Source organism: Pleurodeles waltl, chromosome 1_1, assembly GCF_031143425.1.
Source record: "Pleurodeles waltl isolate 20211129_DDA chromosome 1_1, aPleWal1.hap1.20221129, whole genome shotgun sequence".
Classification (NCBI taxonomy): Eukaryota; Metazoa; Chordata; class Amphibia; order Caudata; family Salamandridae; genus Pleurodeles; species Pleurodeles waltl.
In genome coordinates, this window is record NC_090436.1 from 388,477,180 (window position 1) to 388,504,198 (window position 27,019).

At 45.5% G+C, this 27,019-nt stretch overlaps 1 protein-coding gene across 1 annotated transcript in view; it reads left to right on the forward strand.

Moving 5' to 3' along the window:
- The window catches only part of ARSB (arylsulfatase B), a 311,266-nt gene that overhangs the window by 255,872 nt on the left and 28,375 nt on the right, over window positions 1-27,019 (forward strand). The window contains exon 6 of the mRNA XM_069223318.1: window positions 20,587-20,657. Within this exon, the coding sequence (XP_069079419.1) occupies window positions 20,587-20,657 (71 nt within the window). The remainder of the gene's footprint in view (window positions 1-20,586; window positions 20,658-27,019) is intronic.

Sequence of the window (27,019 nt, forward strand, 5' to 3'; positions counted from 1 at the left end):
GGGGGAGACACAGTTTTCCTCCCCCAACTGGTGGGCAGACACTAGGGGTGGCCAGTGTAGCGCTTGGGGAGGAGTTGACCCCAGTTTGTGGTGGGGAGCCAGCTGAGTTGACCCTAGTCTTCCTGGGTGAGGATGAGATGGTCCAGAGAACCCTCATGCCTGAAAGCACTAAGAAGTACGGGCAGTGGGTGACCATCAATGGGAAGCAAATGGAGGCTCTAAGAGGCACAGGAGCCAGCATGACAACTCTTCGCATTCATCTGGTGTCTGAGGAGCAAGTGAACCCTAATGTGGTCCACCAGGTTGTAGCAGTAGACAACAGTGAGTGCCAATGTTTGATAGCTCAGGTTTCCTTTGAATGGGCAGGTGGGGTCTCAGGTTCCTTGAGGGTAGCTGTGAGTCCATCCATGCCTGTTGACTGTCTGCTAGGGAACAGCGTGGAGCATACCACCTTGAAGGAGGTGGAGCTCAGGTCGCAATTGGAAATGTTAGGATTGCCAGAGTGGGCGTGCATGACCACACGGTCCATGGCTGCCAGAGAGGGCGATTAGAGGGACCTGGAGCCTGCAACAGTGGCCCAGGTGCCTGCCAGGAGTAGGAGAGCAAGGGGCACGGAAAACCTGCTCCTGAGATTCTTATGATCTGGGAGGAGGCCAAATCTGAGAGGGATGCCCTGAAACATACACGGGAAGAAGTGGCCAAACTGGGGGACCTACCTGAGCTGACCCTTTGGCAGCAGGAAAGGGACCGCAACAGGGAGGAGTTCTGCGCAGTGCAGAAAGTGAGCTCCTTTCTTGAGGGTCTTCAGAGACAGGCAGAGGCCCAGGCAGCTGGTATCACCTCTGGTTCTCACCTGATTTACAGGGAGAATGATCGCCTGCATAGTGAGCCTAAGATTTCTGAACCTGGGGCAGCCTGTGTGCTGGTGGTACCCCAGTGTTTCAGAGCCTTCCTACTGGGTCTGGCTCATGATATGCCACTGGCAGGTCATTTGGGACAGGACAAGACCTTTGACAGGTTTGTCACCCAATTCTATTGGCCCCAATGAGGAAGACCTCAGATGCGTTCTGCAGGATCTGTCAAACCTGCCAGGCAAGTGGCAAATTGGGGAAGAGGTGCAAGGCTTCTCTCCAAACTTTTCCTGTCAAGAGAACCCCTTTTGAGCAGGTGAGCATTGACATTGTGGGACCTCTGGATACCCAAACAGCCTTGGGCAACAGGTTTGTCCTGGTCTTGGTAGATCACGCCACCCGGTTCCCGGAAGCTATCCCTCTGAGGATGGTGACTCTGCCCACCGTAGCCAGGGCACTTATGGGGATCTTCACTCTTGTGGGTTTCCCCAAGGAGATGGTATCTTGCTGGGGTACCAATTTTATATTATCGTTCATGAAAGACATGTCCAGTGCGTGTGGTGTTACCTTCAAGTTCACCACGCCTTATCCCCCCAAAGCAATGAGTTGGTGGAGAGGTTCAACTGTACCCTGAAGGGCATGATTATGGGTCTCTCTGAACTCTTGAGTCGTAAATGGAACGTTCTGTTACAATGCCTGTTGTTTGTTTTCAGAAAGGTACCGCAGAAGGGGGTTGGCTTCAGCCCTTTTGAGCTTCTGTATGGGCCTGTGAAAGGGTCTCTCAGTTTGGTGAAGGAGGGATGGGGGTAGGCTCCTAGGAAGCCACCCCAGGATGTATCCAGGTACATGCTGGCCTTCAGGAACCAGGCAACCTACTTCCAGAAACTCTCCCAGGAGAATGTGGAGGCTAGCCAGGAGCGCATGAAATGCTGGTAGGGCCAGAATACCACTCTGGTTGAGTTTCAGCCTGGCCAGAAAGTGTGGGTGATGGCCCTGGTAGATCCCTGTGCTCTCCAATACTGTGGGTCTGAGGCAAAGGAGCGCAAGAGTAATGTCACCTACGTGGTGGACATGCGGACTCCTAGGAATCCTTTGAGGGTCTCTCATGTGAATGGCCTCAAGCCGCACTTTGAGATGTCTGAGTTGACCATGCTCTTTGTCATGCATGATGATGTGGAAGGGGAGAGTGAACCTCTCCCAGACCTGCTGTCTTCCAAAGTACAGGATGGGTCAGTGGAGGGTGTTAATCTCTTCCCTACTCTGACTCTAGAACAGCAGAGAGACTGTCACCAGTTACTGGGACACTTCGCCTCCATGTCTTCACTCATCCCTGGGGTCATTCAATGGTGTACCCACAACATTGACACTAGGGACAGCCTGCCTGTTAAGCACTGGTCTTACATGTTGACTGATAGAGTGAGGAACAGCATCAAAGAAGCAGTCTCTAAGATGTTGGAGTCAGGGGTGATTGAGTATTCCAGCAGTCCTTGGACCAGCCCAGTGGTTCTGGTCCCCAAGGCTGCTCCACCCAGTGTCACACTTAAATTTAGGTTCCCTGTTGACTACCGGGGGCTCAATGCTGTCACCAGGACTGACGCACACTCCATCCCCAAGCTCACTGGCCAAGTTCCTCAGCACGTTTGATCTAACGTCTGGGTACTGGCAGATTGCCTTGACTGAGGGGAGAAAAGAGAGGTCAGCGTTCTCAACGCCAGTGGGGCCTTATCAGTTCCATGTTATGCCCTTTGGGTTGAAGAATGCCCCTGCTGCATTCCAGAGGCTGGACAACCAGATTCTAGGTGGATTGGAGAACTTCAGTGCTGCCTACCTAGACGACATTGCTGTTTTCAGCTCTAGCTGGGAGGACCCAGAGTGCAGGCCTCACTGTCATGGCCGGTAAGTGCCAGATAGTGCAGGGGTCTCTGGTGTACTTGGGACACCAGGTAGGAAGTGACCAAGCCAAGATTGATACTGTTCTAGCTTGGACACCCCCCAAGACCGAGACAGAGGTAAGGGCCTTTTTAGGCCTCACCGGGTACTACAGGAGATTTATCAAGGGGTTGGCACCCTTGTTGCCTCCTTGACAGAGCTGACTTCCAGGAAGGAGCCACACCAGGTGATCTGGACAGAGGCGTACCAGACCGCTTTTCACACCCTGAAGGAGGCCATGTGAACAGCACCCATGCTAAAGGCCCCTGACTTTTCCAAGGAATTTGTGATGCAGACAGATGCCTCAGAGCATGGTGTGGGAGCCATGCTTTCACAGTTAAACAAAGAGGGCCTAGATTAACCTGTACCCTTCATTAGTAGGAGGTTACTTCGTAGGAGGTTGCTTCCCTGGTAACAGAGGTGGAGCGCAATAGAAAGGGAAGCTTTTGCTGTGGTCTGGGCGCTGACGAAGCTAACACCCTACTTGTTTGGGACTCACTTTCGGGTTCAGACAGACCACATGCTCCTCAGATGGCTAATGCAGATGAGGGGGGGAATCCTAAACTGTTGAGGTAGTCCATCTCCGTACACGGAATGGACTTTACAGTGGAACACTGCCCTAGAACAGAACACACCAATGCTGATGGCCTTCCATGTTCTGCCTTCGTGATGAGAACTCCCAAGGGGTTGGGTTGTTCTCCCCACTTTCAGTTGTGGGAGGGGCTGATACGTGTTAGACCTGTCAGCTATTGGCATGGTTTCCTCAGTTTTTTTTGCTTCTGAATTCCTGTTTTTGACCCTGTGCTGAAATTTGTTTTTGCTGGCTCTAGGACTCTGGGCACTTTGCCACTGCTGACCAGTGCTAAAGTGCAAGTGCTGTCTGTCTCATTTGTATTCGTGATTGTTTTTTCCATGATTGGCATATTTGTTTTACTCGTAAGTCTCTAGTTTAGTGCACCATGTGTGCCCAGGGCCTGTAAATCAAATGCTACTAGTGGGCCTGCAGCACTGATTGTGCCACCCACATGAGTAGCCCTGTAAACATGTCTCATTTGCCACTGAAGTGTCTGTGTGGGCAGGTTTAAACTGCCATTTCAACCTGTCAAGTGCACCCACTTGCCAGGCCCAACCCTTCCCTTTTACTGCATATAAGTCACCCCTAAAGTAGGCCCACGGCAGCCCCATGGGCATGGTGCAATGTATTTAAAAGGTAGGACATTTACTGATGTGTTTTACATGTCCTGATAGTGAAATACTGCTAAATTTGGTTTTCACTATTGCAGGACCTGTCTCTCCCATAGGGTAACATGGGGATTGCCTTGAAATACCTTTTAAGTGTAATTTCCCATTGGGCGCAGGAAGAGATTTGGAGTTTGGGGTCTCTGAACTCACAATTTAAAAATACATCTTTTGGTGACGTTGATTTTTGAATTGTAGTTTTGAAAATGCAGTTTTTAGAAAGTAAACACACTTAGGGGCAACCCAGTATTCCGCTAGGAACTGGGTAGAGACAGTGTCTCACTTACAAATGCTCCTAGAGGAATTGTTTAGATATTTTTTATATACATATGATCCAGTCTTCAATTAATGAGTAAGACAACTCTGTATTGTTCAAATCCAATATATTTATAAATCTGATTCAGAAAGTTCAAAAAATGTACAACAAATGTCCATCTCATAAACAACAACACTGTATATAACCCCCTAGATCACAAGATTGAATCCCAACAGAAGATCATGGAAGGGGTTATAACCCTGCCCTTAACACAGTCCTGCACAATAATTGCCTGGTTTTCAGTCCCAGTTCAAGCAATATCATGGTCTTTCAATTCAGCTTGTCAAATGAGAAGGTAATGTCGACATTTCGTTCTGTGCTGGCAGTCAGAGGTAGTTAGACCATCTTCAGGACTCAGTGTTGTAAAATAATACCTACACATATGGAAAATCAATTATTAAACAGTACTTGCAATCTGCCAAATCACAGCATGTGTACCGCCTGTTGAACCCAAGAAAACACCACAAACACAGGTGTGAATACTAATATAAGCCACCACTTACATGACAAAGAAAATGTAGAAATTACCTTTAAAACATAGCAAATGTGCACCATATAATACACTGTGTGAGGCTCCCAACTAGAATAGCTACATTCCGCTACTTACAACAGGTTGCAAAAATAGACCCTGTAGCAACACACAAGAGGACTTCAACCTACAAGCCCAAGTAAACAAGTCCACAAATATTAAAATATTAAAGTTGCTTAACCGCCATACAACATAAACTCTAGAAAAACTTTGCATCCATTGCAGCGTACTTATACCTTCTAAATATGGGACCGCTAGTGTCTGTCTCCATCCACATCCACTCAACCCATGCGAGTCTGAATCAAACATTTTGCCATACCAGCCTTTTATGTTTTACCCCAAATCTACAAAGATACAAAGAAGCCACCAGGAAGACCCATCGTGTCTGGCTACCGCTCGGTTTTACAACCACTTGCAGAATATGTTCATCAAACCGTTTGTACCCCTAACCAAGTCATACACAAGAGATAGTTTGTCTGTGATCACTCAAATAGAAGGGCCTCCTTTTAATCCTGAGGTTCGACATCTTGGTTACGATGGATATAGAAAACTTGTACACCAATATTCCACAAGGTTAGGCACTTGAGGTAATTACCACCATTCTTGACTCTAGACCAAGACCTCGTAGGGTCTCCACTGATTTTATCACAAGTTGTGCTAAGATTGCACTGGAACGTATACTGTGAATGTTAGATTTTGGTAATTTTTGTCTTATTTTACTGGTATGGAGTACTTGTGTGGTGGTTTCACAGTGTTACTGTGTGTGTGTATTCAGACACTTTACACATTGCCTCTGAAATAAGCCTGACTGTTTGAGCCAAGCTACCAAAAGGGTGAGTAGGGCCTATTTTATCTGTGTGGCTCCCTTACCCTGACGAGAGTGAGGGTCCCTACTTGGACAGGGTGCAAACCACTGCCAACTAGAGACCCCATTTCAAATACGTATATTCTAACAACTCTGAGATGGAGAGAACAGGTTCTCTTGTGAGACCGGTACCTCCTACACGAATTGCAGATCCAAACCCTATGGCAAGACAGACAGGATTTACCTCTGATGCAAGGTTTCCTCAGGGAGCCTAACCTTATTTTGTGCCCAGAGCAGATCCCGAATGTTAATTGCCGCACTCCACAAGGAGGAGTAGCCTTTAACACGCCAGAGAAAATGCCTATTTTCATACTTTTTAATACCCCAAACCAGCAGACTGTAGGTTCTTTAAGAGCAGGAGTATCACAGAATAATCAGGTGGGTTTGAGACATTTCACTGCACAGCAGATAAATGATTGGTTAAATAATTTGAGTCCTGATGGTGGAACAGGTATTACAAACTGCAATGCGAGAACAGAAGAGACCCTGGAGAGGGATAGATCATTGAATATGCCCAGGGCTGCTATAGATAAATGGGAAGGTAGATGGTTGATGAAAAAAGACCCAAAGAAAGCAAAGCCAAATGTGCCTCCAGAAGGAGCAAATCAACCCGAGGACAAAGTAAAGTTGCTGTCCATGAGAGAAATATCAGGTGAATGTTATGTTCATGTACCTTGGAGTAGGAGTGATATTCTTTCCTTCACCAATGATTACCCGAGGTTGAGAGAGAAACCAGTGGAATGGTGTAAGCAGACAGAAAGGTTGATGAAACTTTCAAAGTGCCCGTGGGAGGATTTAAATATATTGTTCGATACTGTGGTTCAAAGTGATTTGTGGACTTAATGTAAAGTCAGTGTTGATTGCCCAGACAGTGAACCCCCAAGAGACAAAATAACGGGTGCACTGTCGGAAGAGGTGATGAAAAGGTAATACAAGGTAATTGAGTTCTTGAAAAAATAAGTATCGCTGAAAGATATTGATTGGCAGAGATTTGGCAGGACGACACAGGAATCGAAGGAGTCAATCAATTCCTATGACTAAGAGAGATTGTTGCAGGCTTTCAAACATTTCAGTGGTACAGAAACTATAGAAGCTAAAGATATGGGTCATTTCATGTTCAGATTTGTGAAGGAATTGAAACTGGACATAAATGAAATGATTCAGCAGCATTTAACCTGTTGGCAGAACAAACCGATTGATGAGATCCTGCGGTATGCAAAATACTGCAGCGATGAATTGGAATTGAAGCAGAAAAAGTTGAATGAGAAGGATATGGTCATGCAATTGAAAGCTGCACAAAAAGTTAGTCAAAGCCCACAGATGATGGTGAACAGTGGTGGTAATGCAAGGAGTGGAACAGTAGGGAACTAATGTTATCCAACTTAAAGGTAGAGGATGTGGTGTTCAGGTGGATCAAAGTGGGGGTGTTGTTGATGTCCAGGCTTTGAAGAGAACTCATCTGTGTCATGCATGCAGAAATGTATGCCACTGGCGGAGGGAGTGGCCCCTTTATAATGTGAATAACCAGGTAGAGAATAATGGAGTTGCTCATGTACAAGGCAATAATCTGGTTCAAATTCAGAGAGTTCAAAGACCCCGAATGCATAATGTTAATGTGTCCTAAGGACAGCAGATGCAAATACCGCAAGCCCTGATGACTCAACAGCAAATGGTTGTTTCCCTACAAAATCCAAATCAAATTGCAAATGCAAATGTGAATCTGTTAGCATCACAGTTTCTACAAATTCACCTGAGTGCTGAAGAATTTTCAAAACTTCTTCTAGCAGATAGTTCAGATGAAGAGGATTGCATTCTAGGTACATTCTTAAGTAGCTCAATGTGGTCCATATGTAAATAGTGATGTAATGGGTTCACCATATGTCATTCCTGGTTGACACTGGGACTCCACGCTCCATTGTTAGAACATCAGAAGTACCAAATTTGCCCCTTTCAGGAAAAAGAATCCAGGTTGTAGGATCACAAATAAACAATTGACCAACCCTGTAACAGAGAATGTCCCCTTAAAAATAGGTTCATATGAAGATGAACACCAATTTGTGGTGTGTGATTCAAGTACAGTAAGCGTGCTTGGAGCGTGCTTGGATGCGACCTTCTGTGTAAGATAATTTGCGATGCAAACAAATGCGGAAAATGTGCCCTATAAAATTGAGAAGTGTCACATTGTACCCAATGCTGACATGTAATGGTTTGCCTGAAGATTTACAAGACACAGTGACACCTGAGGTTTAGGATTTTTAAGGAAAATAAATAGGTTTCATTAAAGGAGTGGAGCCTGTAAAAAAAACAGTGAAGCCAAATGAAGGGTATCCAAAAACACCCCATATAACATGACCACGAGACAATTGCAGGAATTACTCACCTGATAAACAGTCTAATTGAACAGGGTATTCTGAAAGATATAATAGGAGGTCCATGTTACTCTCTCATTCTAGGACTGCCGAAGCCCAGTGAAAAGTACCACATAGTCCAGGACCTGAGAAAAACCAATGAGATTGTCGTTCCATGTTGTCCTGTAGTACCGAATATTGCAGTGATTTTTTTTCAAATTTCATGTGAAACCAAATTTTTCACCGTGATTGATCTGTGCCAAGCACTTTCCCCATTCTGTTGTATGAGGAAAGGCAATTCCTCTTCGCTTTCAAATTCAGCAAATGTGTTTTTGCATGGTGCCGAGCTCCACAAGGGTATACCGAGAGTCTGTCCATTTTTAATCAGATTTTGAAAGAGAATCTGAAGTCACTTAAAATGCTCTGTTATTCAGTCTTAGTGTAGTATATAGATGACCTACTTGTGGCATCAATCATGTGAGAAGCATGCAGGAGATACAACTGCTCTCTTGAATCATTTAGGAGAAAATGGACATAAAGTTTCCCCAGTAGATTTAGAGTATTGCCAGAAAGAAGTCCTGTATCTATGTCCCCACATTGAGAAAGGTGTGCAGAAGGTGTCACAAATAAGAATCTCAGCAATAATTAAAATATATCGCCATGAAGATGGATGTGCTTTCTCAGTTTTGACACAGCTGCATGGAAATGCGAACAAGCATATTTTTCCGCCACACTTGATCCTGCGGCCTCTAGGCTGCTTGCCGGTTTGAGGCAGTCACTGCCTTGAGCATCAGCATTGAACAGTGTGAAGGCATTGTTATGGATCACCCTCTGAATGTTTTTGTTCCTCACTCTGTGGAAATATTGTTAACTCAAACCAAGGCTCAGTATTTGACCAATGCACTTTTGAACTGCTATGAGCAGGTCATTCTTGCTGCATCATATGTCAACCTTAGGAGATATACTGTTCTGAATCCAGCTACTCAGTGGCTGAACCCTGTGGAAGACGCCAGTGAATGTGTGCATGAGGTTGAGCATGACTGTCTCAACGTGACTGAATTGTGCACCAAGCCAAGACCTGACATTCAAGACATTCCCCTGAGAATGACTATCTCATGTTTGTTGATGGCTCCTGTTTAAGAGACAAAAATGGTACCCCGAGAGCTGCTTACACAGTTTTCAAAGTCTCAGGTGTGATTGAAGCCTCCTGGCTTTGAGGAGTCTTTTCTGCCCAAGTGACTGAATTGGTTGCTATTATTAGAGCATGCTGTGTTTCTGAACAGCTGAAAGTGACAATCTTCACCAATAGTCAGTATAGTTTTGGTGTTGTTCGTGATTTCGGACAGTTGTGGTCTCAGAGAGGGTTCAAGACCTCCTCTGGATCCCCTATCCGCAATAGAGATAAAATGTATGACCTGTTGAACGCATTACAGCTGCATGCAAACATTGCTGTCATCAAGTGTGCTGCTCATAAGAAATCTACAGACTACGTAACTTTGGCAAGTACACATGCTGATAAGGTGGAAAGATACTGCGCCCTAAGCTGTACCTTCTCCAATGGAGAGTGGAATAATGATACAAATGATGAGAGAAGTCAAAATTTCCAGTTAACTGCTGTTGATCTTTGGGAAGAAGTTAAAATATTGCAGGAAGAAGTGACAGAAGAGAAGGTGCAAAGTTGGGTTAGAGCAGGATGTGTCAAGAGAAATGAGGATGATATTTGGTTTTCAAGTGATGGAAGAGCAGTGTTGCCGAATAGTTTGTTGTCATCCCATTGCTAGACACTGTCATGGACAGGCACACATAGGTAGAGATGTAATGATCAGAACCCTTAGACAGACGTGGTTTAATCCCAAATTCAGAGTGAATACAGAAGCCATGTGCCACAGGTGTGTCACATGGCAGCAGATAAATGTAGGAAAATGCACAGTTGTCACACTGAGTCACATAGGTAGATCAGGAAGACCGTTCAACAAGATGCAGCTGGATTTCATAGGACTGCCCATGTGCAATGGGCTGAGATACGTTTTAGTCATTGCATGCATTTTCTTTTGTTGGTTTGAAGACTACTCGATTAAGAGAAATAACAGTCTCACAGTAGCGAAGCTGCTACTTAGGGAGCTAATACCAAGGTTCAGATTCCTGACTTATCCAGAGTCAGACCGTGGAACCCACTTCAACAGTGAGGTCCTAAAATTATTATGTGCGGCATTACAAGCTGAGCAAAGATTACACTACCACAACAGACCTGAGGCTTCTGGATTGGTCAAGCTAATTAATGATACTCTGAAGTCTAATTTTTCCCAGACACCACAGCACTTGAGAGAAAGTTCGTAAAGAAACAAGTCCTCCAGTTAGGTTTAGTTGTAGTGGGTTCTTTTAATGGAAGACATGGATTTCACATCCATAGGATGGTTGTCGTTCCATAATCACAGCCATCATATCACAACATGTGACTTTTTCAAGGCTGCAGGATATATACAACAATTATGGTATCCAATCTTTGTCCAGAAGCGTTTAAGGATGATAGAATAAAGAATAAAAAGATGTGAGTCAAAATAGTGAAGCATGCGGCCAATTAAAAAAAGAGGACATTTGGTAAGATACCGCTATACTCACGAGTAAGAAGAGTTAAAAAAAAATGATTGTAAAAACACACGTTACTGTGTTGACAGGTCAGACAAGCATGTACAAATGTGTCGTAAGTGCCTACCGCATAGCAGTGTCGTTTTAACAAACTTCAGGTGGGTATACAATTCCCCCCGTCACCATCATTAGTGCAATTGTGTGCTGGACACACCAAAGATAGGGAGGTGGTGGTGAATCATAGCAACAGAAGAGTAGAAAATTCATACCTCTAGAAGTAAACACGTTCTAAGTAGTACCAACAAGTATCTGAAAAGGGGACGTGTCACACAACCATTCAGAGATGAACCCCCAGTATTAAAAATATAAGACTAGGTTAAAAAAATAGGCATATAAGTAGGAAACTCAAAAGTAGGCACACTATGCCTGTGGGTATATGGGGTCACTCACTTATAATAGGGTGCAAAGAGGACCCTATTATATAAGACCATGGTAAGTCTTGTGCCTGTGGGAAAAGAAATAAGTAAGTAGGCGAAGCCTGAGGGTGTAAGGGCAGTGGTTGTATTTACGAACTTTCTCTCGAGTGCTGCAGTGTCTGGGATAAATCTTGCTTGGTGTTTCATTTGAACACCATATTACGCTCTGGGGTAAGGCGTAATATGCCTGTTCCAGGAGGGCTAGTTACAGTGAGCAAGAGGCATCAAGTTAGTTAAGCTGATGGGGCTGGACAAGTGGTTGCTACAGCACAAGTACTGTCTGAGGGGGTTCTGAGTAAGTCAACATCAGTGGTTGGTACAGAAGGATCGAGATAGAAACAGTTGACTCACATGAGCTCAGATGTGAAGAAGGACCAGTTGATGTAGATAAAAGAGCTGTACCCGGAGACAATTGGCCAAGTGAGCACACAGTGACAGCTGTACAAGTGCCTCTGACTATTGTTGAGGAGACTGAAGAGACAAGTCAAAGTGATGCTGAGGGTCGAGTGAATAGCAAATCAAAGAGAAAAAGAACCATGCCAAAAATACTCAGGACCTGAATGGTCATACTTTGCTTCCAATGATTGGGAGGAGTTTGAAACCTTTTGCTTTAACAATTCTAATCCAGTTCATTATTATTGAGTTTGTAATTGCAGTGGAGCTGAACATTTTGTCTAATTCTTTTTTAAGTTTGCGACACTCCTGCGATGTGGTGGCCATCTGGGAGAGGTGGAGATCAGAGCATTCCGGTCTCTGGTGAAACCCGGACTCCACATCAACTTGCTGAAGCCCCGAGCGACCCAGCTAGCATTGAAAGCCTTTCTACCCTCCATCAAGAGAAGGCTAGTGCAGGTGTTCACGGACAACACCATCGGCACGTTGGATTACAACAAACTGTAAACTTCGTACTTGTATAGCGCACTACTCACCCGTTAGGGTCTCAAGGCGCTGTAAGCATACCGTTGTGGAGCCCCTCCTGGCTTTTCCCTGTGAGGTGCCTACTCCTAGGCAACCTCCAAGGTGAAGCCAGGCATCCCAGAGCTGTTGGGGCCGTTGTGGAGATTAAGCAAGCTATTGCCCAGAGTTACAGAGTGGGACCCATGAATTAGATTAGGCACCGATGCGAGAATTATCAGGTCCGAGGAAATTGAGCCCAAGACCTGCCAAGGCGGGAATTGAACCCTGGTCCCGGGCCAGATTTCTGCATAAGGGTCTGCCGCTCTAACCATTTAGCCACACTTCTCCACAAACAGGGCGAGGTGTGGCTGTTGACCCTTTGTCAAGAGGCCCTGCATCTCTAAACATGGCTGGAAATAGAAGTTAAAAATCGTCGTTAGTTCAGGTCCTTTCTGTGCTGGACCCAGGAGACTGGTAGATGGCATTATACTTGCAGGGTGCATATTTCCACATTTCTGTCCTGCCTACCCACAGGCGTTACCTGCGGTTCACAGTAGGCCACTAGCACTTCCAGTTTGCCATGCTTTCCTTTGGCCTTACCAGTGCCCCTTGGGTGTTCACCAAGGTGATGGCACTGGTCGTGGTTCATCTGCGGAGATCAGAGATGCCAGTCTTTCCCTATCTCAATGACTAGCTGTTGGAGGTGGGCTCACCCCAGGCTTTCGGCCCCCACCTCCAGACTATGGCAGACCTTCTACATTTGCTGGGGGGTCACTATGAATGGGCCGAGCTGGTCTGGACACTGTACAGTTTCAGGCTTATCCTCCCAAATTGTCAGCTTAGGATATTTAAGCTATGATACCAATGTTTCAGCCTTCATCCTGAATTTCAGCAAGACAACTCTGAGGCTGTTGGGGCTTTGGCATCCTGCTGGTAATACACGCATAATGGCATGTGGTTGCTCTGCAGTGGGACCTGAAGTACCAGTGGGTGCAGTATCAGGGGAATTTCTCTGACATGATCCAGATCTCAGAGATAACTGCAAAAGGCCTGCAGTAGTGGAAATGGACTGCGACTGGGTCAGAGGCAGACCCCTCTGTAGGAAAGTACCCTCTTTCTGGCATGGATACCCCACCTTTTGCCTGTTGTCAGTATGCTTTGAATGTGTTTACTGGGATCCTGCTAACCAGGACCCCAGTGACTATGCTCCTCTCTCCCTTTAGACTTGGTTGCTTGGACCAGAAACACACCACATTTAGCATACTGGTGCCCCCTTATAAGTCCCTAGTATATGGTACCCAGGGCATTGGGACACCAGGGATCCCCCATGGGCTACAGCATGTATTATGCCACCCATGGGGAGCCCATGCAAAGTGTATCTGCAGGCCTGCCACTGCAGCCTGCGTGAAAGGGTGCATGCACCGTTTTCACTACAGATCAATGCACCAGGTCACTTTAAGCCATTCCTATGGTAGGCCCTCCTAGCCCAGAGGGCAGGATGCAGGTACCTGTGTGTGAGGGCACCCCAGCATGAGCAGAGGTGATCCCATGAACTCCAACTCCATTTTCATTGGCTTTGTGAGTGCAGGGACACCATTTTACGCGTGTACTGGACATAGGTTGCTACCTATGTCCAGATACATAATGGTAACTCCGAACCTGGGAATGTTTGGTATCAAATTCTGTTGCAAGTATTGGAAGTATGATTCCATGCACTCTGGGGACTCTTTTGGGGACCCCAGTATTGCTCCTACCAGCTTTCTGGGGTTTTTTGTGCAGCCCCAGCTGCTGCCACCCTTCAGACAGGTTTCTGCCCTCCTGCTGCTTGAACAGCTCAAGCCCAGGAAGGCAGAACAGAGGATTTCCTTTGGGAGAGGGAGACAACACCCTCTCCCTTTGGAAATGGGTGTTACATGGCTTGGGAGGGGTAGCTTCCCCAAGCCACTGGTATGCATTAAAGGGCACATTTGGTGCCCTCCTTGCATAAGCCAGTCTGCACCAGTTCAGGGACCTCCAGTCCCAGCTCTGGCGTGAAACTGGACAATGCAAAGGGGAGTGACCTTTTCCCCTGTCCATCACCACCCCAGGGGTAGTGTCCAGAGATCCTACAGAGGCTCCCTTGATTCTGCCATCTTGAATCCACAGTGGGCAGAGGTCCCTGGGAGCATCTGAGTGGCCAGGTTGGGCAGGTGATGTCAGAGCCCCCCGATAGGTGGTCACCTGGCTAGGTGACCAAGCCCCCTTCCAGTGCTATTTAGGGTCTCCCTCTTTGGTGAGTCCTCAGATTCAATTGGCAAGGCTCCAGCAGGACTCCGCTGTTCTGTTTACTTCGACTTCTGGCCACTGGAACCACAACTGGACTTCACAGGAACCTATGATATGCAACTACAGCAACAACTCTGCTCTGCAACATTGTTTCTCCAGCTCCTTCCAGCAACTGCAACATTTCCCCAGCTGTGCATCCTCTGAGGACGGCACGTCTTCAGTCTGCACAAGAAGGAATCTCCCTTGGAGTGAAGGAGTCACTCCCCTGCATCCACAGGCACCAACTGCAATGACAACCTGCTGCGTGGATCTCCCCTCATCCTGAGCTTCGTGGATCCTGCATCACAGGTGGTGGCCTGGAGTGGTCCCATTGGTCCTCTCTGCCAGCTGGCCAACTTTGGTGAAGGTTGCTTTCCCAGGCTGGACAGTACCCCCATGCACCGCATCTCTTGCAGCTACCAAGGCTTGTGGGCATCTCCTCCAAGGGATCTTCAGGCTCCCTGTAGCCCCAGTCCCCAGCACAGCCATCTGCGTGCTTCTCCTGCGGCACGGGGCCCTTCTTCAGTTGTGCTGTGTGGGCTCCTCTGCAACTCCTGGGTCCTCTTCCAGTGGGTCTTCTGTGGGGCCTGCCTCTTCTTTTGGGGACTCTCTGCATTGCTGAGGGTCTCCTGGGACTCCCTTCCATGGGGTGACTCCCACTGGACCTTGCTGGTCCCCGGCAGCTTCACTTTTCTTCTACCGTGACTCTTGCCTTTGCCAAGGCTTGTTGGTGGCTTTTCCACACCACAGACAGACTGCAATCTTCCATCCGGCCTGAGACATCGACTACATCCTCTCTCGAACTCTTCACCGACTCCAGGGCTGCATTGCTGATCGTCTTCGTCCCACCGTCGACCAACTTCTGCAACCTCAGACGGGTGGATAGTGGTGTTCTGCCACCACGGACACTTCCACCAGTTCTGGATTTGGTCTCCTTCTTTTTTAGGTCTTCCTCTTCAGGAATCTACTGCTGGTTTCCAGCAGTCTTTTCTGGGTGTCACATTATCCTTATTTTCAGTCCTTTTGGTAGTTTGGGGAAAACCCAGTAACTTACTCCTTTCTTCCTGGTCGCTGGGGGGCACTGTGGTACTTACCGTTTGAGGTTCCTAGTTCCCCCAGCTCCCCTCTACAGATTCCACTTACCTGGGTGGGGGTCCCCCAATCGCATTCCATTTTTTTAGCATATGGTTTGGGCTTCCCCTGGGGTCACTGTTGTCTATTGCTATTGCACTGTTTTCTATTGCTATTTATGCCTATTTCTGATTACTAGTGTATATATTTAGTGTGTTTACTTACCTCCTGTTGGGGTATTGCCTATCTAGTATTTTTGGTACTGAGTTATGGTAATAAAGACCCTTTATTTTTGTAACATTGAGTGTTTCTTTCATATGCGACTACAGTGGAATTGCATGAGCTTTGCATATCTCCTAGATACGCCTTGGCTGCTCAAGAGCCTGGCTTCTAGACACTGCCTACACTTCACTAATAGGGGAACCCTGGCCCTGGTATAAGGTGTAAGTACTATAGGTGCTCACGACACACCAGTCCAGCTTCCTACACCCTCTCCCTTCCCCAACCAGATCTCACAGTAGTGACAGATGCGTCACTCCTGAGATGAGGCGACCATCTGAGAGAGGTGGAGATCGGAGCATTCTGTTCTCTGGGGAAACCCAGACTCCACATCATCTTGCTGCAGCTGCGAGCGACCCAGCTAGCATTGCAAGCCTTTCTACCCTCCATCAAGGGAAGGCTAGTGCAGGTGTTCATGTACAACACCAACAGCATGTGGTATTGCAACAGACGGGGCGAGGTGGGGTCGTGGACCCTTCGTCAAGAGGCCATGCACCTCTGGTCATGGCTGGAACATAAGGATTTATCTCTGGAGGCTCAACACCTGGTGGGCTCTCTGAACACCAGGGCGTACAAACTCAGCCGAAGATGCCTAGCAGATCACATTACGTTCTCCATCTGGATGTGGTGCAAGGTCTCTTTCAGTTGTGGGGAGAGCCTTGGTTAGATTTGTTAGTCACCGATGAGAATGTGCAATGTTAGCAGTTTTGCACGCTGAAGTTTCCAAGTCGGCTCTCACTCAGAGGAGATTATCATCTTGAGTGGAGCTCAGGCCTCCTGTACACCTTTCTGCCCATACCCCTCCTGCCCAGATTTCTCAAGAAGATGAGAAACGAGCAGGCCCAAGTCATCCTTGTGGTTCCAAAATGGACAGGGAGAGTCTGGTATCCTGAGCTATTGAGCATGGCTATCAATCCTCTGATCTGGCTGCCTCTTGGGGAGGATCTTCTATTGCAGCAGCAGGGGAGGGTTCTCGACCTGAACCTGTCTAGTCTCCGCCATCTTGCGTGAAGATTGAGCAGCAGCAGTTGACAGCTTTTGACCTCCCACCTGAAGTCTGTGATGTCATCTTGGTGGCCAGACGGCCCTCCACTAAGAAGGTGCATGCCTGCTGATGACAAAAATTTGTGGCATGGTGTGCAAACAAACAAGTTGATCCCCTTTCTTCCCCCCTTTTTTAGGTTCTCCTTTTGATACTTTTTCTTGCCCAGCAGGGTTCTGCACTGGGCACTCTCAAGGGCTACCTTTCTGTCATCTCTTCCTTTACGCAGTTGCCTGACCAGGCATCCCTCTTCAAGTCCCCTATTGTAGATAGGTTTCTAAACGGTCTTATACATCTTTTTCCCAATCCCTATTTATCCTGCCTCAGTGGAACCTTATTATTGTGCTAACATTCTTGATGTGTGCTCCTTTCGAGCCTCTCAATAATTGTCGACTCAGGCTCCTAACATTCAAAATAGCCTCCCTTGTGGTGTTACATCTACCCGAAGAGTGAGTGAGCTTCAGGCCTTGTCATTCAAGCCTCCTTACCTCAATGTTTATCCTGACAAACTGGTGCTTCGCACAAAAGCCTCCTTTCTCACTCCATTTTACGTAGGCCAATCCATCATCTTGGCTTTTTACACTCTTACACATCCCTCTAAGGAAGAGGAGCGTCACCACCGTCTGGACCCAAAAAGAGCATTGTCATTCTGCCTTGATCGAAATAAGAGTCAGAGTGGACAGTCAACTCTTCGTGGGGTGTGTTGGACTGAAGAAAGGTCACGCCGTGCAGAAGCAGACCATCTCCAGATGGGTTGTTCTCTACATTAAGATCTGCTACGCGCTGGCCAAAAAGCAACCTCCTGCGGGCTTGCAAACTTATTCCAACAGAGCTAAAGCATGTGGAGTTCCAGTCCTGGATATCTGCCAGGCAGAAATGTGGGCCTCTTTGCACATGTTCACAAAGCACTACTGCCTGGACAGTTAGGTCCGTAGTGATGGGTACTTTCCCAGTTCGTTCCTGCAGGGCTTCCTTGTTTGAAATTGGCCCACAGACCCACCTCTGTGGATAGTATTGCCTGGGTATGTATTCTACGGTAAGGAGTCTGCAGCTACAAGTCTCTATCAGATAAGCAAGTTACTTACCTTGGGTAACAGCTTATCTGGTAGAGACTATATCTAGCTGCAGATTCTTTACCGACCCACCCATCCTCCCCTCTCTGCAAACAGGTTTATAGGGAGGGGCTGTTCCCTTTCAGGGCCCTAGATTTCCATACCAGTGGTCAGTGTTCTTCAAGGCTCTGCACTTTTGGCATGGAAAATTGTGAATATAAACTGATGCCACCGAATCTGGGTGGTGCATATAAAGATGCCGTGGACGCCATTTTATGCACAGACAATGCTGATGATGCACCTGGGGCTGATCAACGCCATCTACCGGTGCACAGGGGTACTGCTCACAAAAAATCTTCTGCATCCGGTCTGATGTCTGGGGGAAATTCTAAGGTAAGATATCTAAGGTAAGAAATCTGCAGCTAGTATAGTCTCTACCAGATAAGGCGTTACCGAAGGTAAGTAACATGTTCTTCATTGAAAAAAAAAACCAAAGGTAAACGGGATGTTATAGTTAGGTGAATTAGTCAGTTAAAACATAGGCCCTCATAATGTCAATGGCGGTATTGACTGCCTAACACCGCGACAACGGCCGCCAAAACACCGTCGCCGCGGCTACCTACCGTCCACCATACTGTGACCGTAGCTGGAATTCCGCCAGAAGGATGGCGGAATTCCGGCTGCGGCCATGGCTGCAGACGGCGGTAAGGTGGTGCTGCTGCCAGCAGCAGCGCCACGCCAGTAGACCGCCGCAGACCGTATCATGACCCATGATACGGCCTGGCGGTGTTCTGCTGGCGGACGCTGCTGCTGGCAGAAGCGCCCTGTCCCGTCTCCTGCCGGAGGACCCCCTGCAATCAGGTAAGTTGGGTGCTCAGACAGGGGAGAGGGGTGTTGTGGGGGTGTGGGTGTATGTTTGTGTATGAGTGCACGCGGGTGTGTGCCGTGTGGAATGCGCGTGCCTGCATTGTTGTGAGTGTGCGTGTATGTTGTGTTATGTGACTGCGTGGGTTCTTGTATGTATGTAAGTGTGTGTGGATGTGTGTGTGAATTGATGTACGCATGAGTGGGTGAAAGTGGGTATGAGTGTGTGTATGGGTGTGTGAGATGGTGCGTGAATGTGCGTGTCTTTCGTGGGGGGTTGGGAAGGGGAGGATGGGAGAGGACTCTGGGGAAGGAGGCGGGGGGACCCCTATCAGTGACAGGGAAGGGATTGCCTGTCACTGACAATGCCTAGGAAGTCACAAAAACTATGGCGGTAGGCGGGGTCATAATCCCGCGGGCGGGCTAGTGACGGCTGCCTGGCTGGGGACTGAAGTCTCCAGCCTGGCTGCTGTTACCGCCCTGGCGGACGGAGTGGTACATTGGCGGTTTGGCTTGAGGCAAACCACCATTGTCATATTTTGGGTAAGAGTACCGCTAGCCTGTTGGCAGTACTCTTCTCCAAAAAAAAGCTGTCCGCCAGGGTCATAATGAGGGCCATAATGTTTTAAACTAACAAAATCACTGAATTTCACCAGTTATAGTTATCCAAAGTAAATATATATATAAATGTGTATCATGCCTCAAAGTAACTAACTTGTGCACAGATAGAGTCTATCATTTGATGGCACTCCTATACGTTTGTAATATTTAGACATTGTTAAGTGTTGCTTTCATTTAAGGATACATATATGCCTCTGTTCTAATGCAAACTGGAATTAAATTAATGGATGTGCACGGTGTCAGGTTCCGCCGTTTAGGCTGACTATAGCATGTATTCCTTGGGATTTCTTGACCAAATCTTAATGAAACACACCTGTCTGTAATTGATTCTGAGATGGATGTCTTCTTTAGGATCCTTTAAACATATACAGAACGCCGTCGAAGGAGGGTGAAACGTTGGTGGTCTATGGCTTGGTGGTAGGCTGTTAGTGTACAAATGGATTACCTGTTATTATTCATGAAAGAATTTTAATTCATTTTTATATTTGACCACATCCTGGTCTCCAGTTTTCACTCGCTTGCAACTTGGTGTATGTATGATAGAAATGTCATTTTGTAATGTGAAAGCCCTTTCTGGGAAATTTATGAACAAACTGTAATACTCCACAACTCATCTCAATACCTCAGTCCCTTGGATAACCAGCAGCAGGATTTATATATAACGATATGTCACCTGCTGATATAGTGCTCTGTTTGCGTGTCATTATATGCGATTTACAATTCTGTGTGGTTAAGTGCTATAGATAGTCCACGTACAGGAAGACTGAACATTAGCTTGTCCTTCGGAGTGTTGGGATGCAAATTATTTATTTGGCACAAAGAATCAAGGCACATATTTCTGTATGGATTAAGAACTCGACTTTGATAATAACGATTTTTGTTAAATAATCTGAACATAGGGAGACGTGAGCACCATGTAAAAAAATATATACTTTGGGATTTCTGATTGGATTATTGAATGTGAGGTTTTGCAAATTGTATCCTTGCGTCTGTTGTGCCTATAAAGATTATTTGAAATGAAATGTGCACTGCAATGCATTAGGTACATATTTAGACTTTAAGGTTCCAGGGCCCAGCATTAGATTTTCTTAAAAACTGTAAGCCTTTGAACAGTCGTGTATATGCTATAGAATGTATTTCGAATTGTTATGCAAATTATAATTCAAAGACTTTTGAAGGACACCATTTATATTCTTGTATGACTCAGTAACAGTTTCAAGTGGGGAAGTGGCAACAAAAACTAAGTCTTAAAATATAATAATTCCGTTTCTGGCTAGCGCTGTAGAAAAATATGAATTCTCTTTTTATTTTTTCTAGTGAAGGAACCCCTTCTCCCAGAGTAGAATTGCTTCACAATATCGACCCTATGTATAGGGATCAAGGTCCATGTAAGTATGAGAAACTTGTATTGTCATCCTCACACTGTAAGATATTAATTAATGTTTCATATCCACCCAAGAGCCATCCTCTATAAAATTGTTCCTACAGCTGATTCCTTATCTAACATGTCTGAGGATAACAGCTTCTGACCTCCGTGGTGTTTCCTTGTCTCTTTCGTTCAATGTTAGAACAATTTTTCAGGCACTCATTTAATTGTAATTAATATATTCCATTCACTTTGGCCACTGAAATATATCGTACTTCTTTTAATGTATACATTCTGTGCATGAGAGGCAAAGGCAACATTGATGAACAAAATGACAATGTGCTTTACTGAAAGAATTAAAACACCACTACGTCTGTGTTGGGTGGAAATATTCTTTAGATAAACTTTCAATTGAGTACCTGAAGTACTAAATTTAAAATCTCTGGTTTAACTTTGTATATATTTGCTTCTCTACCTCCAGCTGAACATTTTTAACATGAACACTATATTGGCATGTGACTCGATCGAAATCACCACAAATAAAACTGTCAGTTTTTATATGCTCCATCAGTAAGGTTCCTCTCACATGTGACTAACCTCACAGGTTCGTGGTGAGAATACCTCACTTGGCACTAACTAAATTACCAAGGCTTTAGGAAATATTTTATATGAATGAGCTCCTCACATACTTTCTTTCTAAGGTTAGGGTAGGCTCCTGGTGTGGTCAGTCTACACTTTCTCTCACACAACATACTGCTCCTTCACTTTCTGACCGCCCTAATCCTAAATCCTCTCAAACAACTGTGAAACCCGTTTGAAGTGTCAGGATCCTGGGAGCTGTCAGGAGAAATATGAGAGAGGCCCCGGGTAACTCCAGGTTATGAGCTCCCGCAGGGGCCACCCTTATGAAGATTCCCATGGGGTTCACAGGCATCTACCTAAAGCTCCTGGCTTCCGCCTCTCCTCCCGTCAACTCCCGACTCCTGTCTTCTTCTTCCTGTTCTCAGGTGACTTGCACTCTCCTTCACCTCAGCACCAGCGCCAATGTTCCAATGATGACTTCTCAGGCGCTTCCGTTCTGGCTGCTACTGGATCTGTCTGCACAACATCACTCATACAAAAACCTGTCATACTTTTATTAAATGCAATCCCTAATCAGTAAAAAAACCAATGTTACTTTGAATGCAGCCACTACTAAATAGCACTGAACCACTAAACAGAATATAACTATTACTCCTTCTGAAGCAGCTCTTCATTTGTTATGTTATTAGGTAATTGTATATTGCAGAATTCACCAACTACTTGGCCTCTTGGCACTTCCATATTATGATGTGCATTTGTGATTCACCTAATGGAGATTCCCTACTGGAGGAAGGTTATTCTTGAGTCATCTTTGGTGAGTGGGTGATTTGGAGGTTGATCTAGCCTGGGAAGGAAGTATCCTGGTGAAGAATTAGCATTTAGTCTTGATGACTTGTGCTTGCTTGCAGTACATTCACATGTGTACAGCGATGCAAAGACTGATTCCTCCAGGTTATCTTGTAGAGTGCCTGCACAGTATTGTGCATCAAAGGGTCTTCACTCATGCTCAATGGTGCATATGTAGGATTACAGACAATATGTGGCTGCATGTGTCTGTTATATGAACAGTTTGTCTGCTGAAAAGGCATCAGTAGCATTTGGTATGAGAAGACTTACAAATAAGATTGAAGCTGGATGGGTCATATACGTTTATAGACTGTTTTGATTGGTACACAGTTTTTCTAGTGACCAGGTGATGGAAAGTGATGTTCGTTATGTGACAGCGCTGTGTTCACTGTTGTCTACGTAAGTTCACAGATATGGAAGACGAATACATCAGGTTCTGAAAGAGTGGGGCTGGATGGCACAGAGGACGTTGGGTTGGGTGGCAGTAGGCAGTTATAATTTTTCACAGGGAGAAGAAATGTTATGTTTGACTCCACATTACTCTTAGCAGTTGAAAGCAGGGACTGATAATATTTGTGGGTCATGCATAATATAAAAGTACACATATGTAAAAAGATGTGTTCACCTCAGTGTTCTATTTGATGACACTGTTGTTATCTGTTTGATGTTACTCAGAACCCCTTGGTAAAAAGCATTCCCATCATTCAGTGTTTCCCATTTATAATTCCATTTATCTCTTTATTTTTCTTTAGAGCATGCCATATAAACTACAAACTAATCTGTTGTATGCAAGAGGGTCAGGATGAGTTATGCCCATAATAGTAAAATGGTTAATACATTTTCTAGCCTTCACTTACGGTATGGAATATGTGAAAGGAAATAATATGTCTGTTGCTGATTCTTGGTCACAGTGTAAAAGAGTAAAAAGAAGGGCAAAGTGGGGTGGAGAAGGGTGATAAATGAGTTGGCATTATTTGTTCAACATGCATCAGGAAGTATAAATTGCTAACAACTTTGTAAGAGAATGGTGAAATGCAGAGGGTCCTGAAGCTAATGGTAGGCTGATGCATCAGTGATGTTGCAGAAGGATAAGAATTATTTGATGAATGAAGATGAATAAAGCACAAGAATGTTGAGTTGTTTGTGACAATGTAGTTCGGTACGACTAGCAGAGAAACTGTTAAACTGGAATTGGCAAAGCCAATAGGTCTGGCGTTGGTTGCCAGCCTTTGTTGTGAGGTTAGTCGTTCGGCACATACTCCCACTTATTTTTGCCTATTTTAGTTTAGATCTGAGGCCTGCGACCCTTCACCAAGTCACTTGGCATTTTATTCTTTTTATTATTTTAGTGGGGCATCATTTTAGTGGTGATAATTTATTATTCTTATCTATTGTCCTTCTCTGCTAAACTTTGTTATTCATCGCCTTGCGCAACACTTCATTTTATGCTTGCATCAAAGCTACATACGATAGGTTCCCGGGTATTGGCAGTCCAAGAGAGTACAGTGCCTAACTTCCACAGAAATGGACGTGTTGTCACATCAGGACAGTTCCTAGAATAACACAGTGCTTATTATAAAATATCAGACTGCATTAGATCCTTAGAGGGGACATTCCAGTCAGATCGCCATCTTATGTGTCCAGTCGCCTTTGCAGTTTCAGCAAAAACTTGCCACTTCCTCTTCTGTCACAGAGGAGGATTTCCAGCAGACTAACCAACCTCTCCCTTACCTTCAACACAGATATATGGCTTGTGCTACACTCCCAGGACTAGATGGGTGGATTAGGGCTATCACTGTTATTTGCTCTCATGTAGGAATCTTAGTAGTGGGTGTAGGAATATTAGTAATGCTATTGTGACAAAGATGGTAGGACTGTTTCTATGTTTCACTTTCTTGGTCACCTTTGTAATAGTGTCTGACTTCATCAACCTTCTAATCGCACTTCATGGCTTTATACGTAGGGTGCATTTGCTTCAATGAATCCTATTGAACCAAGATAAGCTTCTGCTTGTCATTACATTTATGAGACTTGTGTAACTAAGAGGACAGGGCACGATCTGTTTCCACCATGACTTCCCAGAGGAGTCTAAAGAGTGTCATGCGATGGGCTGCCACAAATCACTTTTATCTACGGTATCTGTGAGGTGCTGCTAGCTGGCCGAAAGGGTTATGCTGGCAGCTGCCACACAGTTTGGGATCAGACTCATTCCCCCATACTCAGTGGTGCTGAAGCCCAAAACTCAGCAGGCTCGTTATTTTGGCGAGAGTCTCACAACACCTTTTGCCATTGTTAGTGTTTATTTTGTCATGGTTTTTGCAATCCTTTATTGCTGGGGAAGTTGCCGGACTCTCCTGAATCTAAGAAAAAAACAAAAACATTTAAATCTTGGCTAAAAGCATAAATATGTTTTGGTCTCATAAAGCACACATTGCCATGGTAGTCCCTCGCACTGAGGGGAGCTGCTTTGTGTATGGCTATGCTCCTTGTGAAAGGACAGAATGACGACACTCACAATAAAGTTAGCCAATGGCTGAAGTAGGCTGACACATTGCTCCATGCAGTAGTTGCAGAAGGAGAATGTGAATGACACAATAACTGATCAGTGGATGAAAAGGGTTGGCTGAAAGCCCTTACTTGTAAGTATTATACATATAATTTTAATAACAGATCTAAAACGGGAGGCATGAATGTCACTTCATTGAGTGTTTCTCAAATCACAGGATAAGGGAATTGACTTTTGGTCAGTCTCAGACTGAAGCACTAGAGTTAATTAAGTTCAATGTGTGACAGTAGCAACAACATACAGGAAGGAAGGAAGGTGCCTTTCCAGAGGCTTAAGATACATGTGATTGCTTGGGAAAATACAATACAATGTATTATTGGTTAGAGAAATCTAACTGATAGAATTGGTATTACCTAGTTATAATAGACTAATTCTGCAGGTAAATGTAGGTAGAATGTGTGGAGTCACAGAGGTTGTGACTGCGAACTCTAACAATATTTTTATCATTAGAGTTGCAAGTAACTGACAGTTGTATTGAGTTCCTATACATTTGCATCTTGTGTTGAAACCAAAGAACAGCCTTGCATGATCTCCGGGTCTAATGGATTAGCATGGCTGGGTTGTCAATGAAACCAGACTTTTGGTGGTTAAGCAGATTAAACTGAAGAAGGGCTGATGCACATATGTTGTGGGTGCACACGTTCACCATGATTTCCACTACTGCTCAAATTCATGGAAGGTGATTAGAGGTTGAATGACTGAGGGAACTCAGTAAGGGCTGATGGAGAGCAGAATGAAAGTAGAAGTCCAAAGAAAAGCAACCTAAAGGAAGAGGGCAAAAAAAGATATGGTTGCCAGGACAATTCTATTTCGGTTCTTCTAGGTTTCCTAAGACCAGTGTATGGTTGACATTGTGTAGGTGGAATGCATGTGGTGTTGGAAGAAGGAAATCAACTTTTAGGTACAGTTTAATATGTTGTCAGATGGGTCTGTGCTTGTGCATGGGTTTGGTTGGTGTGTTCTGAGAGGACGGGCATATGGTTTTATTTAGGAGTAAAATGTTTGGTATCAATGTATGTTGGGGTGGAATGTTTGTTCTTAAGGATTTTCTGTGTTGGAGGAACTATGCAGACAGTTCAACAAACCATCTATTGGCATGTGCATAGATGTGACTTGGGTCTAGTGTGTACTTCGTGCAATTAAATCCTTCCTGCTCGGTATACTATGTGTCTTCCCTTTAAAACACAGTCTAAAGGAGAGCTGATTGTGTCTTGTGGCCAGGATAAACACCTTCCCTGGTGTGACAATGTCAGTGTGTTAGGCTCCAGCCACTGGCACGTCATCACAAAGGGAATCACAAAGGGATGCTATTCATATACATGACAGGGCCATAATAACTGGGCAGGAAATATATTGGACAAGAAAGAATGCTACACGGCTTCCAGACTGAACTGTGAAAAGCAGATAATTCTGTGTCCCACTTCAGAATTACTGCTTCCCTGGAGTTGTGGAATGACCACAATCCCTGCTATTCTTAGAGTCTGAGGATGGTAAGAACATATCAGACTCGTAGTGTCAAAATACTATTGAGCGCCCCTGTTTAATTAATTCCAAAAAGTTCATTGTTACTTAGAGGAGATGATTCCCTTTCTTTCTTATAAGGCCTCATATGTCCTAATTTCCACAACTAACAGTTCTTCAGTAGAGACTGCATAATCTCGAGTTAGAATTTTGCTCTTAATCTGTGATAGCACAAACATATGCACAAATAGTCATGCATCTATTTCTACATTACACCAGGCGCAAATTACCCCAACAGCATCTTAACATAAAGCATATTAATATCCCAAAAGAGAGGAAGGGCCCTCCCAAAAAGAATAAAATATACATGCATAAAAATGTTACTGGCCACACACTCTTAATCTGTCAGGAAGATTAGTAGAAGGTGGGCGTGACCACTGCAGCAATGGAGATGGGTGCTTAGCCTGTAGCGCTGGAGCCGCTGGCCCACTTGTGAAGCATCCTGTCACATCTTCCCTAGCCTTGCACCCCTTTCCCGTCACTGTCACTCAATCGGGGCACTGGGGGCTTTGTTGTGGTTGACGTCGAGGCCCATGGTGCCCACCAAGGGCTTTCAGAGCAAGATTGGTGGCGAGCCATGGCCTGCAGTGAAGACGGCCAGTGAGCGGCGACCGGCTGTGCAGAGCGCCCCTGACTGGCAGCAGCTGCTGTGGTGGTGAGTATAGCTCCCAGCAGTGAGAGGTGAGGCAGGTGGGTCCGACTGCAGCCTGTAGTGCGGAGTGGAGGAGCAGTGCAGCAAGTTCGGGAAAGCTGGCCGGTCCGTGAGCTCGCAGGCTGCCATCTTGTGGGATCGCAGAGGTGCCCTTGAGCTTAGAGTGCAGCAACTGGAGGTCGCAGGATTTCTTTCCCACCTTCCCCGGATGACTGGC